At 40.1% G+C, this 12,129-nt stretch overlaps 1 protein-coding gene across 1 annotated transcript in view; it reads right to left on the bottom strand.

The window, feature by feature from the left end:
- The window catches only part of CNTNAP4 (contactin associated protein family member 4), a 264,709-nt gene that overhangs the window by 178,762 nt on the left and 73,818 nt on the right, over positions 1–12,129 (bottom strand). Inside the window, exon 3 of the mRNA XM_067018557.1 lies at positions 900–1,093. Within this exon, the coding sequence (XP_066874658.1) occupies positions 900–1,093 (194 nt within the window). The remainder of the gene's footprint in view (positions 1–899; positions 1,094–12,129) is intronic.

Below are 12,129 nucleotides of genomic sequence, written 5' to 3'. Positions count from 1 at the left end.
GATCAAAGAAAATTATCATTATGGGCCCAGATAGGCCTCCAACTTATCTGTGTGCTAAGAATGATGCTTCATTAAGTTACTCATTTTCTCTGGTTCCAGCAGCTCAGGCAGAGGAAAATTAAAAACCAAAAAAAACACAGTCCTTTGATTGCAGTATGTTGTCCCTGGCCCACATAAGATCCAAACCAATACTTTCCTACACTAAAAAAAGAAGTCCGTTCTTCACCACCAAGCAAACTTCCTTTAGCTTCCCTCTTCCATTGGGTGTTTATATACCATCAGTCAACTACAAATACCACCCATTTTATTACAAACGGCCTCCCTGTCAGTCTCCCCTACAGGAGCTGTGCCCTGTCCACAAAACACAGCATCTTACACACTTGAAAAGACTAGAGAATGGTTTATATATAAATCATATATGTGTGTGTATATATAAAATATATATATAAATATTCCAAATATTATACATAAAAACCTCCATATACTAGAGAGATTAATTCATAAATCTCAGTCATCAGAAGAAATAAAAGCAATAAATTCTTTTCAACAAACTTAAATAAAGACAATGCAAAACTACTATGTTATTGAACAAAACTTAAAATTTTTTTTATATAGGTTTATTTTCTTTCTTTAACTTCCACACTATTTAGTGCACTAATAAGATTTTTCTTTTCACTTTCTGAGGACTCTGTGAAATAAGTTTACCTTTAGTATTTTCGTAAATTAAACCATAAAATGTATTAGAAAATGAATAGTAATACATTTTCTCTTGAAAAATGTTTTCTAAGTAATTCTGAAGATTCTGTTTCTAAACTTAGTTTAAGAGATTCGTAAAGAGCATGTAGGGACGACTCTACCTCTCTCTCTGAGAGGCTATGAATTCTGTTGAAGAAACATACCCAGATACTGTCCTCTTGTCGATACTGTTTCCAGTTCCTGCCACTGTCACTGGACATTAGGAGGTAGCTGGTCACCCAGTTGGAGCTCCCATATCCCCCTTGGGTGGCCACAGCTGTGATCTCCATTCTCTCTCCAAGGTCAATCTGCAACCACTGGTATTTGTTTGACACAAGTGGAGACCAGCCACCAGCTCCTTTTGTGAAAAGAGAAAAAGGAGAAATGAGCAAAGAATTTGTTAAAAATCTGTTCGTGAACTAGCAATTCCGATAAGACTGCTCCTCTATGGAACTTAAGAAAGACAAATTTCCAAAATACGAAACTTTCCATAATGCTTGAAAAATATAGAGAAACAAGTATGTAATGTAAATGGATGGAGCCTATGTTAATTATGTTCATTTCTAGGCGTTTCAACCACCTGACACTGGGAGAGTTAACTGAATGAGGTTAAACTCATTGAATGTTTAAACCACTTAATTTGACAAGCAGACATCCACATCAACACTTGGAACTGGCAAGTTTACTGCCCACATGCATGACTGTGTAATGATTTGGCCTTACACCCCTTTGCCCAGAACGTGATTTACCTTCACACTGTGGTGGAATTAGAAGACTACCTTTGATGTCTGATCATGTTTAGACTCCTTAGAGAAAGAAGTACAGCATTGAGCCCGGGAATACAAAGATGGCCAAGGGACAGTTCCTGCCTTCGCCGTCTTTACGGTCTTATGGGAGGAAAAGACATTGAAAAGGGTATTTGAAACACAACATGAAAAGTGTTAATGGTGAGGCAGGTGCAGGGAATAATAACACAGTAAATAATGGAGAGCTCTATCCAGTGATAACTGGCTTGCAACAGCGTGTGAGAGACCATTAAATTTTCAGCAATTTTGCAAGATGATTGTTAAAGATAGCCATCTCTGCAATTGGCCATGGTGGGAGTATTTAAACCACGAAAATTGCCCAACTCTGCAAATCAGTACCCACTCCCACCCCAGCCAGTTTACCAACACATCACTAGTTGTATCCTATCTGGGAAGGGGGGTGGTGGGTGAGAGGACAGTGGATAGGAGAGCCATGGTAAATTGTGTTTGAGCACTCAGAAGTGAGAAACAGAAGTCTGTTGTATATTCAAGGAAATATGGATAGAAGAGAATTTATTGTGTTTTGTTTTATCCAAATGCACACCAGAAAATTACAGACGGGATTACCTACGTTTCATTCTTCCAGTTTACTATAATAGTGCTTTATTTGAGGAATTTATTCAAGTAATACTGACATTGCTGACTGTGTAAGTATTATGTAGTCACTGTAAGAAACATGAAATAGGGTTTATCCCATTCTTACATCCATAATTATCTACTATTCAATATATATTAAAATGCAGTATCTGTTACGTAACATACCATGTAAGAATATTAGTACATGTTTTCTTTTCCCCATTCTTTTGCCATCCACCTTGAGACTCTGATAATAAGTTCTGACATTTCAGATAGAGATTACCATAAATTTATATACAGTTTTTATTCAAGCATTATTCTTGACATCCATGCCCTGTTCTATAAACCTTGAGTCAGGCACTAATACAAAGAGATGCCCAATTTTGCTATTACGGTAAGGCACATACCTTTGTGAGACCTAAAGGGACACATCTGTACTAATAATTGCTTTAATAAGATTTTAAAACCCTTCTGATGGCAGATACAACACAGTGACACTCTGAGAGATGCAAAGCAGAATTCTGGGTTACTTACAGCTTCAAAGGAGAGAAGACTGCAAGGAAGGGCCATAGAGGGAAATGCCAACACAGAACGGGTGGCAAGTTGAAGTCGTAGAGGGCAGCTTACGTATGGCAAGCGGGGTAAGGTAAGCTAAGTTTTGTGAGCTCCAGGGAAGAGGGCCTGTGTCCGGGTGTCTGGACCTGGCTCCAGGATGATCAGGGTTGATGTATAGTGGCCACAGAGGGTGTGAGCACAATAAAAGAAGGGGTTGGGTTTGGACATAATCAGCTGCTCAAGAAGGGGACTGACGAGCTTCTAGTCAGGGCCTCAAACTGAGTTAAGACAGCATGTTTTTTAAGTATTATATTCTAACAGTCTCCTCCCTTGACAGTATCCCACTAACTCCTGATTCTTTTTTTCAAATTTTCTTCTTTCTTGGAGGGAATCATTGTTCAAAAGTGTCTTCCACTTTGTACATCAAAAGTACAATGCTCTCCTTGTTGATCCAACATATTGATACATTGTGCAATTTTTATTGGTGTGTTTTTACTTTTCATCTTCTCTGTATTTGCCCCTGAAGAACCTGTGGTTTTGGCTAGTAACCTGGATGAGTGGAGTTCTCTTGGTCACCAATACCATCTACCATGTTTAGGTGAGAGTGAAAATTTCTTGTATTTTAAGTAAGAGGGCTTGCTGGGTAGACATGGGCCCTGGCTGCATTTTGGGGTGTCTTGGGGTCATTGACCTGGCATGGCTCTGCTGTCCACAAAGGGCACTGCTCATGCAGCCTGTCTGCAGAGCAACAAGAGGCACAGTGCTCTTAACTAGGACACAGCGGTGTCCCCCATATTGTTATGATACATAGATGGGAATCAGCAGTTCCCAATGGATGTAGAAAAGACAGTAGCAATAGGGGTTAGGGACTCTCAGGATTTAGCTACCTGACAGTGGGCTCAACCTTCCTCTCTAGAGTTACCAATAGACCATGTCTTTGAAGTATGGGTACATGAAGGGAGTGGTGAATGGGTAAAAACTTCCCTCTACTGTCGTATCTAATTTTACAATTCTGCCTCAGGGCCTATCAAAAGTTTGGAAGTTGAAAGTCTTCCAGGGTCCGATGTTCACCAAGCATCCTTGGTCCATCTGTGGCATACCTGCATATGTGTTACAAATGCCTATCTCTCTGCATTTTTATCATTTTTTGCATAGAAAAGTTGGAAAAGAATGAATGAAGTGCCCCCGGCCAGCCATCATCTTTACCTGGAATTTCTGTGTTTGGAATTTTATCTACATCACCTTATACCTTTGAGAAAATACTGAGTTATTTTGTTTCGTGCTCTTTCTAGTTAATTTTAATGGTCTAAAGTCAGTAATGAAGAAACATTTTTAATACAGAATTGCATAATGTCTCTGTGGCACTGTGACATTCCTTTATAGATCAGTATTTAAAACATGAACACATGAGAGAAGCGCAGTGGGAAAAAAAAATCAGCGTAAGTCTAGTGAGTTGAAATTGGATCATCAATTCTCATCAGGAGCAAAAGAGGAACCTCTCACTGACCACTCCTCTTCCCAGGATCACTCACCATTACAGCTGCACTAACCAACTTGAAACATCCGCAATTAATTGACCTTGAACATTTCAATTTCTCACCTGTGGTGAAAAGGTACTGCTGATCTGCTAAATCAAGTGCTACCATTAACGAGGTACACCAATAAAGTAAGGGAAGTTCAGATGCGCCTAGGCTTTACCAAGTAATTTCAGCAAGATAAGTCAGCCAGAGGGAATCCAGAGAGTCCTACAGGGTTTTAAACTGTGTGGCTCTGTAGACACACATGGTATAAGTGCGTGATGGAGTGTTATGATTGTTCTAATTTTAAAACAAATGTTGACTAGTAATATGGAAAATGCAAACATACAGATATAGATAAATAGACATGGATATAGAACTCAGCACACTTTGGGAGTGCCAGCCTATGATGACATGTAGGGACAATAGTGACATGAAATGAAAATGCAGCTGCAGCTGAGGTTAAGCTACCCCAGGCGTAGCGTCACTGCCAAACCACCTAGCCTTCTGGAGACGTCGTATTGTCATAGTGTTTACTTTTTGAATGGAGAAAATGATGGCTAACTCCAGCAAGTTGTTAACCCTGAATTACTATAAAATAAAATATAGTGAACTTTTAAAATTTACTAACTAAAATTTTCAGCTGGTGGTCAAGTATTATTTGTCCTTAATGATGCTTTTAATATGCCGATAGAGTCAACATCAGGTAGAATGTCGTGAGACCAATGACCATCTTTCCATAACCCCATCTACTCCATGGTTACTGACACTTAATCCACAACACAGAGTCTTATTCCTCCATTTCTTTTCTTCCCCATATCGCAGCCCTCCTTCCCCTATTCCACCCTCCTTTTTCTCCCGCCTTGGCCTCATTACTGAGACTTGGCATAATAAAATGTCATAAATTTATTCAAACAGAAACATTTCTTGCATCTTCATATCACAGCCTGAAAACTCACACTTAAAAGCCCTCTACCCATTAATGAGACTTTTACACTAAGCACTGAAGTACTGCTATGAGATTTAAATTTAAAAAGCATAATAAGTGCCTATTGATTTCTCTCACAGACAGCAAGCACGTGAGTATATGGTAGTTGTTACTTTTTGAATTATAAAACAATTATGATTGCTATGGACTCCAAAGAGTTACCATCACAGTAAAGTTGAGCTTTGGAAAAATTTAGTTACTGAATGACCACAAAACACAGCATCCCTTGTGTCTGTTGCCTACTACTTTTAAACACCAGGTTCCTCAGGAACTGGCTTCTGTAACACATGTTGCTATGGACTGTCAGGAAGAAAAAGCAAACTAAAATTTATCCGGTGCCTACTGTATGCTAAGCACTCTCCTAGAAATTTTATGTACCATATTAAATTTAATTATTAAAATTATCTAGTGAGAAGAAATATATTTTAACATCTCTTCTTTTCAAATGAAACTTTTAAAAAAGAGATTCACAGAAGCTAAGTAAATTTTCCCAAAATTTTATTATAGATGAGAAATTATTTTTTAATGATTTTAATCTGTTAGGATCTCATTTAAGAAACCTCCTCCTTTTTCATTCTTTAACCTTGAAATAATTATACAACCACCATTGCCCCAGAGTGGTATATTTTATCCCAAGAATAAATTCAAATAATAGATTGCATTATTTAAATATAAATAGGTAACTGGAGGAGTTACATTTAAAACCCTTACATCCTTTCTAGTAGGTAGCACCAATATTTAGTTCTGGACATGGAGGCACACGTTCCAATTTCATGGAGTGAAAGAAAAATCGAAGAAAAAAATACTCTTGGTTGGAGCTTTAAAATACAGAAAAGAATCACTTCTATCCCCCACTGATACTAAAAACAGCATGACTGCCACTGCTGATGGCCATCAGCGAACGTGGTGTGTCACAGTGTGTCAACTTTGCAGAGGTTGGAACACACGAAAGGGCAAGCCATATTTCTCAAGATGTAAAGCACAGGACACAGGTGTTCAAGGACACAAAACACAAGTGAACACAGTTCAATGACAGTCCTAGCCATCATTATGGCATCTACATTTCTAGAAAATAACTGGCTTAATTAAAATTGTCCTAGGGAAGTTTCCCTCTAAGATAATTACATTTTTTCACATGTGATTTCATCTAGATTTCCCCACAACTGTAAGTTTGCCTGGATCATTTTGATCCTGACGTTGAATTACAATAATGTAAAAAGAAGAGAAAAAACATTGTGCCAGTATTTGTCTGTCTCCCTTAAATGGTTCGCAGTGTTCCGGGGCCACCATTTAGAACCTTATCAAGCTTTACAGTTTTACCAGTGTAGTTCTTTTCGCTGGAAGGCAACATGGCCATCGATGCTCTGTGCCTGGCTAGCCTGGCCTCACGCACACTCCTGAATCTTGGCGTTGCTGCCCCTGGTCACAGTTATTATTACAGGTACAGGCAGGTCAGCTGAGCCAAGCCAGCAGGGCAATTCCAGGATTTCGTTGAGACCATTAGAGAAAGACCCTTTTTTTCTGCGTGAACGCTGAAAGGATGGGAATCGGGCATCGAGCTGTAGGAGCAGTTGTTGTGGAAAACCTGAGTGAGGCAGCAAAGACCCAAGCAGAACTGAGAGATGAGGTGAGACCCAGTTCTGATAGCACAGCCCAGCATCCCTGGGCCCGCAGGGCTTCCCTGCACTTTCCAGGTAAGTGAGCCACTGGCCAGCCCCTTCCCCGTGTGCTGAACCCACTCGGGCCACTGCATCAGCAGGTTTCCATTCTCTCCTTCATTATTTTTTTCTCCTTAATGATCATACCCATTAATGTACATGCATGCTGTTATTTTTCCCCCTTTAAAAGAAAAAAAAAAAGTTCTCTTGCCTCCACTCTATTTTTCCTGCTTTTTATAGTAAGGTAATATGTTATTTCAAATAAGATGTCCATACATACTCTTTCTGATGTTTGTCATTTCGTTCTATCTCAGGCCAATTCCAATTAGACTGTCAGTCCACGCCACTCAACGAAAACTGCTCTTGTCAAGGTTACCAAAGAACAGCATGTTACTAAATCAAATGGTCGGATTTCAGGCTTCCTACCACTTGGCCTGTCAGTGACATCTGAGACTTTCAACTACTCCCAATGCCTTGATGTTCTCTGTCCACTTAAACTTCCATAAAGCTCCTTCTCTTAATTTTCTTCTTAGCTTATTAGTTGCTCCTTCTCACTCTCCAGCGTTGGTTCTTCCCTTTATCTCTTCCCGCTGAAGGCTGAGACGCTCCAGGGCTCAGTCCTTTGCCCTGCTTCTACTCCGTCCTCATCTCCTTGCTGACCTCTCTTGGCCTCATGGACTTAAATATTAGGTGCCAATAATTCCCTAGTTTCTATCTCCACCCCCAACCTCTTCCCTGATATTAGACTCTCTACTTGATATCTTTAACATTTCCCAAACCAAACTCCTCTTCTTCCCCCAAATCCTACTCTATTCACATGCTTCCCCAACACAGTTTATGACAGACAATTCCATTCGTAAAGTTTCTCAGGACAATTAAAAAAAAAAAAAATAGAGTGTGCTTGACCCCTTTCTTTCTCTCTCACCATACTACCAAACCAACAGAAATACTGCTGGTGCTACTCAACTCTGCAGAATCAGAGGATTTCTCCAGCTCCGCCGGTGCTCCTTTCTATTCCAGCCTGGATTCTTGCCATAGCAACCTAACAAGTCTCCCTGCTTCCCCCTTTGCTCACCGAGACTCTCTCTGTTCTCTATACAACAGGTTTACAATATTATTCCTGGGCTCAAAACACTGCAGTAACTTTCACTTTCACACACAGTGAAAGACAAAGTCATTACTATACGGCCTCCAGGTTCCTTAAATGGTCTGCCCTCCTTGCACGGCTCCCGCCCCAGGTCTGGCTTCCCAGATCAGTACCCTCTGTCAATGACCGGCCTCCTCAAGGTTCTTCTAGCAAACACCATTCTCCCATCTCCCACCCCACGCTTTGATAAGCCATCCTTTCTGCCTGGAGCGCTCTTCTCTGAGATAGACTGGGCTAAAATCTCTGCTACCGTCAAGTCTTTGCTCACATGTGACCGCTCTCATACAAGCATTCCTCCCCTGACCTTCCCTATTAAAATTCCTTCCACTCAGCAATCCTGCTCTGCTCCCATTCACCTTAATCTAAACCACTTTTAATTTTTTGTCAGATATGGACATATTTATACATATATTTCTCGTTTAGTATCTTTCTTTATCCTTTATCTTGCCCTATCAGAATATAAGCTCAATGAGGCCTAGGGTCTTGGCCTGTTTTGTTCAAAGATAGATCCTACATGTCTAGCACACTGCCTGACACATAGTAGGTGCTTAATAAATATTCACTGCATAAAGGAATGAAATAAATCTGTTTCCATATGGGTATAAGAAGACTATGTTAATTCATATACCAAATATGAATATATTACACCTAGTGGCAAAAGCTGGAACTAAATAAAAGCACAAGACACTTCTCTTTGCAAAATGGTACTTTCAGTGAGGTTCTCGAAGAGAAAGCTTAGGCACTTGGCTGAGACACACACACACACACACACACACACACACACACACACAGAGGCATGCAAGTAAATACACACAGCGTCTACCAACCGCCTCAAAGTTCCCTAGTTTAATCAATTGTAAACTACATTTCCTAGATGTATTTATTGCTCTATTTTTGGATTTTTTGATACAATGAAAGAGATGCTTTTTACTTCATTTCCCCAGCAAGGTTCTAAATTAATAATACCTTACTAAATTCTCATAGGTTTCAGTGTTTTGCTGTTGATCAATTTTTCCTCCCAGCAGATTGGCAGACTGACTTTCAGCCCTACTTCTTGTACTGCCAGATCAAACGTTTCTAAAGTGTTCAATAATTCAGTGGATTAATCAGTAAATATTTACATCCTTTCTCTGCTTAGGCATTTTGATTCGTATATTTGATGTGCAAATTTTGGGGAAGCCAAATTTCCTCTAGGAGACTAGAATAAAATTACAAAACCACCAAAAGCTGTGCGTTAGTTTTTTTCACCACAGCCAGTTTTATTTCATTCGAATTAGTAGCTTTGGAAAAATGACTTTGAGCACATGATGTCTGGAAATGCAGACGGTAATCAGGACTTGCCCGTGTTTTGCTCTAAGACCATTATAATACTTTTCTAAAAGTTTCGATTTAGATCTACTACAGTGAGGCAGGTCATTTCAGTAAATGACCTCATGCATCAGATAGAGCACACTGACAATATCCCAGAGACTGAAAAACCATTTTTTGCTTCCCTACCTTTTTTTTTTTTTATCTTCCCCAGCCGGAGACAGATGATAAGCTGCCATGAGTCAAATGTCCTCATATCACTCCTGGGTTAAGAAACTGAAGTCACTCTTGTACCCAACAGACATTATTTCCACATAATGACTGGAAATGCCAGCAATACTAGGGCATAGTATATGAAAAAAAGGGAAAAAGTACAAAACCAGTTCCAGGCATTTGATTGATTAAATCATTTAATATTTTCCCAATTTGTGAAAACGCTAAAACATTAATACAGCATCACGATCCCAATGAATGAGATATGTTTAACTCTGGGCTTAGATCTTTGTTGAATTTAGTCTTGAATACACATACTTTAATTCTACGATTTATTCCTTTTTAAGTATTATTTTATTGTGGAAAATTTTATTTCACAGGCAATGGGAAAAATTATTAGTGATGCTGGTGACCGAGACAGCCTTAACATTCCCCTCAGCTTGACTAAACTTCAGACAGGTTTTTTTCCCTGCCCATAGGCCCCTGACCTCCCTTTTCTGAGAGCATTTAATTGAGGGAAGTTGCAGTTGTAAATTATTTCTCTGCTCCTTGCAATGTAAATCTTCATCAAGCCTCCTTACAGTTTTACAATCCAAGAATGTCTTTCTCAAGGACCAGAGTCACCCCTCTGAAATGTAATCAAGATACAGCCCTATTAGCTCATCAACTCAGTGCTTAAAAACTCTCCCACCTTGATTTCAACAGAGCAGAGTTCAATCTCTCTCCCCTACTGCCGAAGTCTTGACCCCCATTGCTATGGTCTTGAATACAGTCTTTCTCGTCTTTTTAACTCAATCCAGTGCAATTTTCTTTGACAAGAGATAATTGGGGTTTTTTTTATTAGAAGGATGTGCTTTTCATTTTTCTACCTAATGAGTCAAGTTCCCCAGAAACCATTACACAGAGTCTGAGAAGATAAAGAACAATGCTTAGAAATGAATGAGGGTCTGAGCAGAGCTAACCAGAGGGGTCCTTCAGGATTGTGACAGCGTCCAAAGACCACTGCCCATCTGCTCTACCTATGAACCAAAAGAATGTCACAGCCAGCTGCGGGGAATCTGAATAGAACAAGAAGTGTCATGGGGGCGTGGCCAGAAAGGGTGATGGCCTTTGTCACGAGAACAGTCGAAGGGACCAAATGACCACTAAATTTGGCAGTGTGAGGACCAACCAAACCACACTTAGCAGGTATCACTGGCCTGGGACACAAGGATCCAATCAATGATCTTGTGGTGGACAACAACACAACAACCGACATATGTCAGGGGAGCCCCCCGCCCGAAGTGCCAGGACACCATCTGAGTTCCTCTCACGCCGACTGTCATTTTGGAAAGGAGTGGAAGAAAGATTAGGAAATCAGAAGGTCTGAGCACTTACCTGGAAGAGACTGACACAACCAAAGGAGGTTCCTTTACCCAGCAGAGGCTAGGGGGTTTGAGGTGACTTGGTAAGTGGGCAAAAATGGAAAAGAGTCTCTGAGCTGAAGAGCAAACAGGATCTTCCCCGGCTAAATACAATACACGCAGCTGCTAAAGCTTTGGCAATACTGAAAAATATATGGTGTTTCCATGTTACTTCCCAACTACTAACATAACCTGCAGACTCACAGCTTTGCAACTAGTGTGAGAAAATCAGATCAACCAGTATTTCAGATCTGAAGGATGAAAGATACTAGAGTGTCTTTATGAGTGTCTTGTGCGTGTGCTTAACATCCCCGAAGCTGCCGATTATGCATTTTATATAACTTATGATTTTCTAAAACTGTATGTGGATTGGCCAGAATGAGGTCATTTGCACGTGTACACGGGTGGTCGACCAGAATCAATATATCTATCTGGTTCAAAAAACACTTTGCCATATGCACAGCATTGATACAGTCAGGTCTACGCTGCTCCAGAGCAGAATCACCCCACATTCATTGGGCATCACACTGATTTTTGGTACAAAGAAGAGAGAAACACACACACACACACACACACACACACACACACACACACACACACAGTCTGCTGGCTTTAACAGAAATAACGTTCTACAATAGCATGTGGAGTGGGATCCAAGTAGGACTGAATGTGTGAAGCCAACAGGTGAAATACTCCTCCAGCATCGGGGAACCAGCTCCACGCGGCCCTGGGCCCAGGTACGAAGAGTGGAGCACACAAGCGTTAGGGCTTCATAAAAAGAATACAGGGAAAAATACGCTTTTACAAGATTTATTCCAAAATGGCGATACCTGACCATTAATTTTGCCAGTGATACACATACAGTTAGATTTTTTAAATTATCCTCAATTATTACATGTGTATTCAATGGTTTCTTTACCTCATTATGTAAAACAAATCCCGTTTCGACATATGAGAGTCTGGGAGAGTTTATTGTGCCAAAATAGTGAAGACTCCAAATAGACGAAAATGGAACAAACCACTGTTGCGTGGTTTTTGCCACTCAAGCCCTTTTATTTATTAATCTGATTTTAGCCTACAGTCATAAACTCGTCATTCTGTCATTGAATCACCTAAACTGAGAGATAAACACCTTCTAAAATTAGATGCCACCAATTATTCTGTATTAGAAACAATAGCACACATTGCCCTGGCTTCACCAAGAGGAAAACGGTCTTATTTTG

This window comes from Kogia breviceps, chromosome 18 (genome assembly GCF_026419965.1).
Source record: "Kogia breviceps isolate mKogBre1 chromosome 18, mKogBre1 haplotype 1, whole genome shotgun sequence".
Classification (NCBI taxonomy): Eukaryota; Metazoa; Chordata; class Mammalia; order Artiodactyla; family Physeteridae; genus Kogia; species Kogia breviceps.
This window is presented reverse-complemented; position numbering and strand designations above follow the sequence as displayed.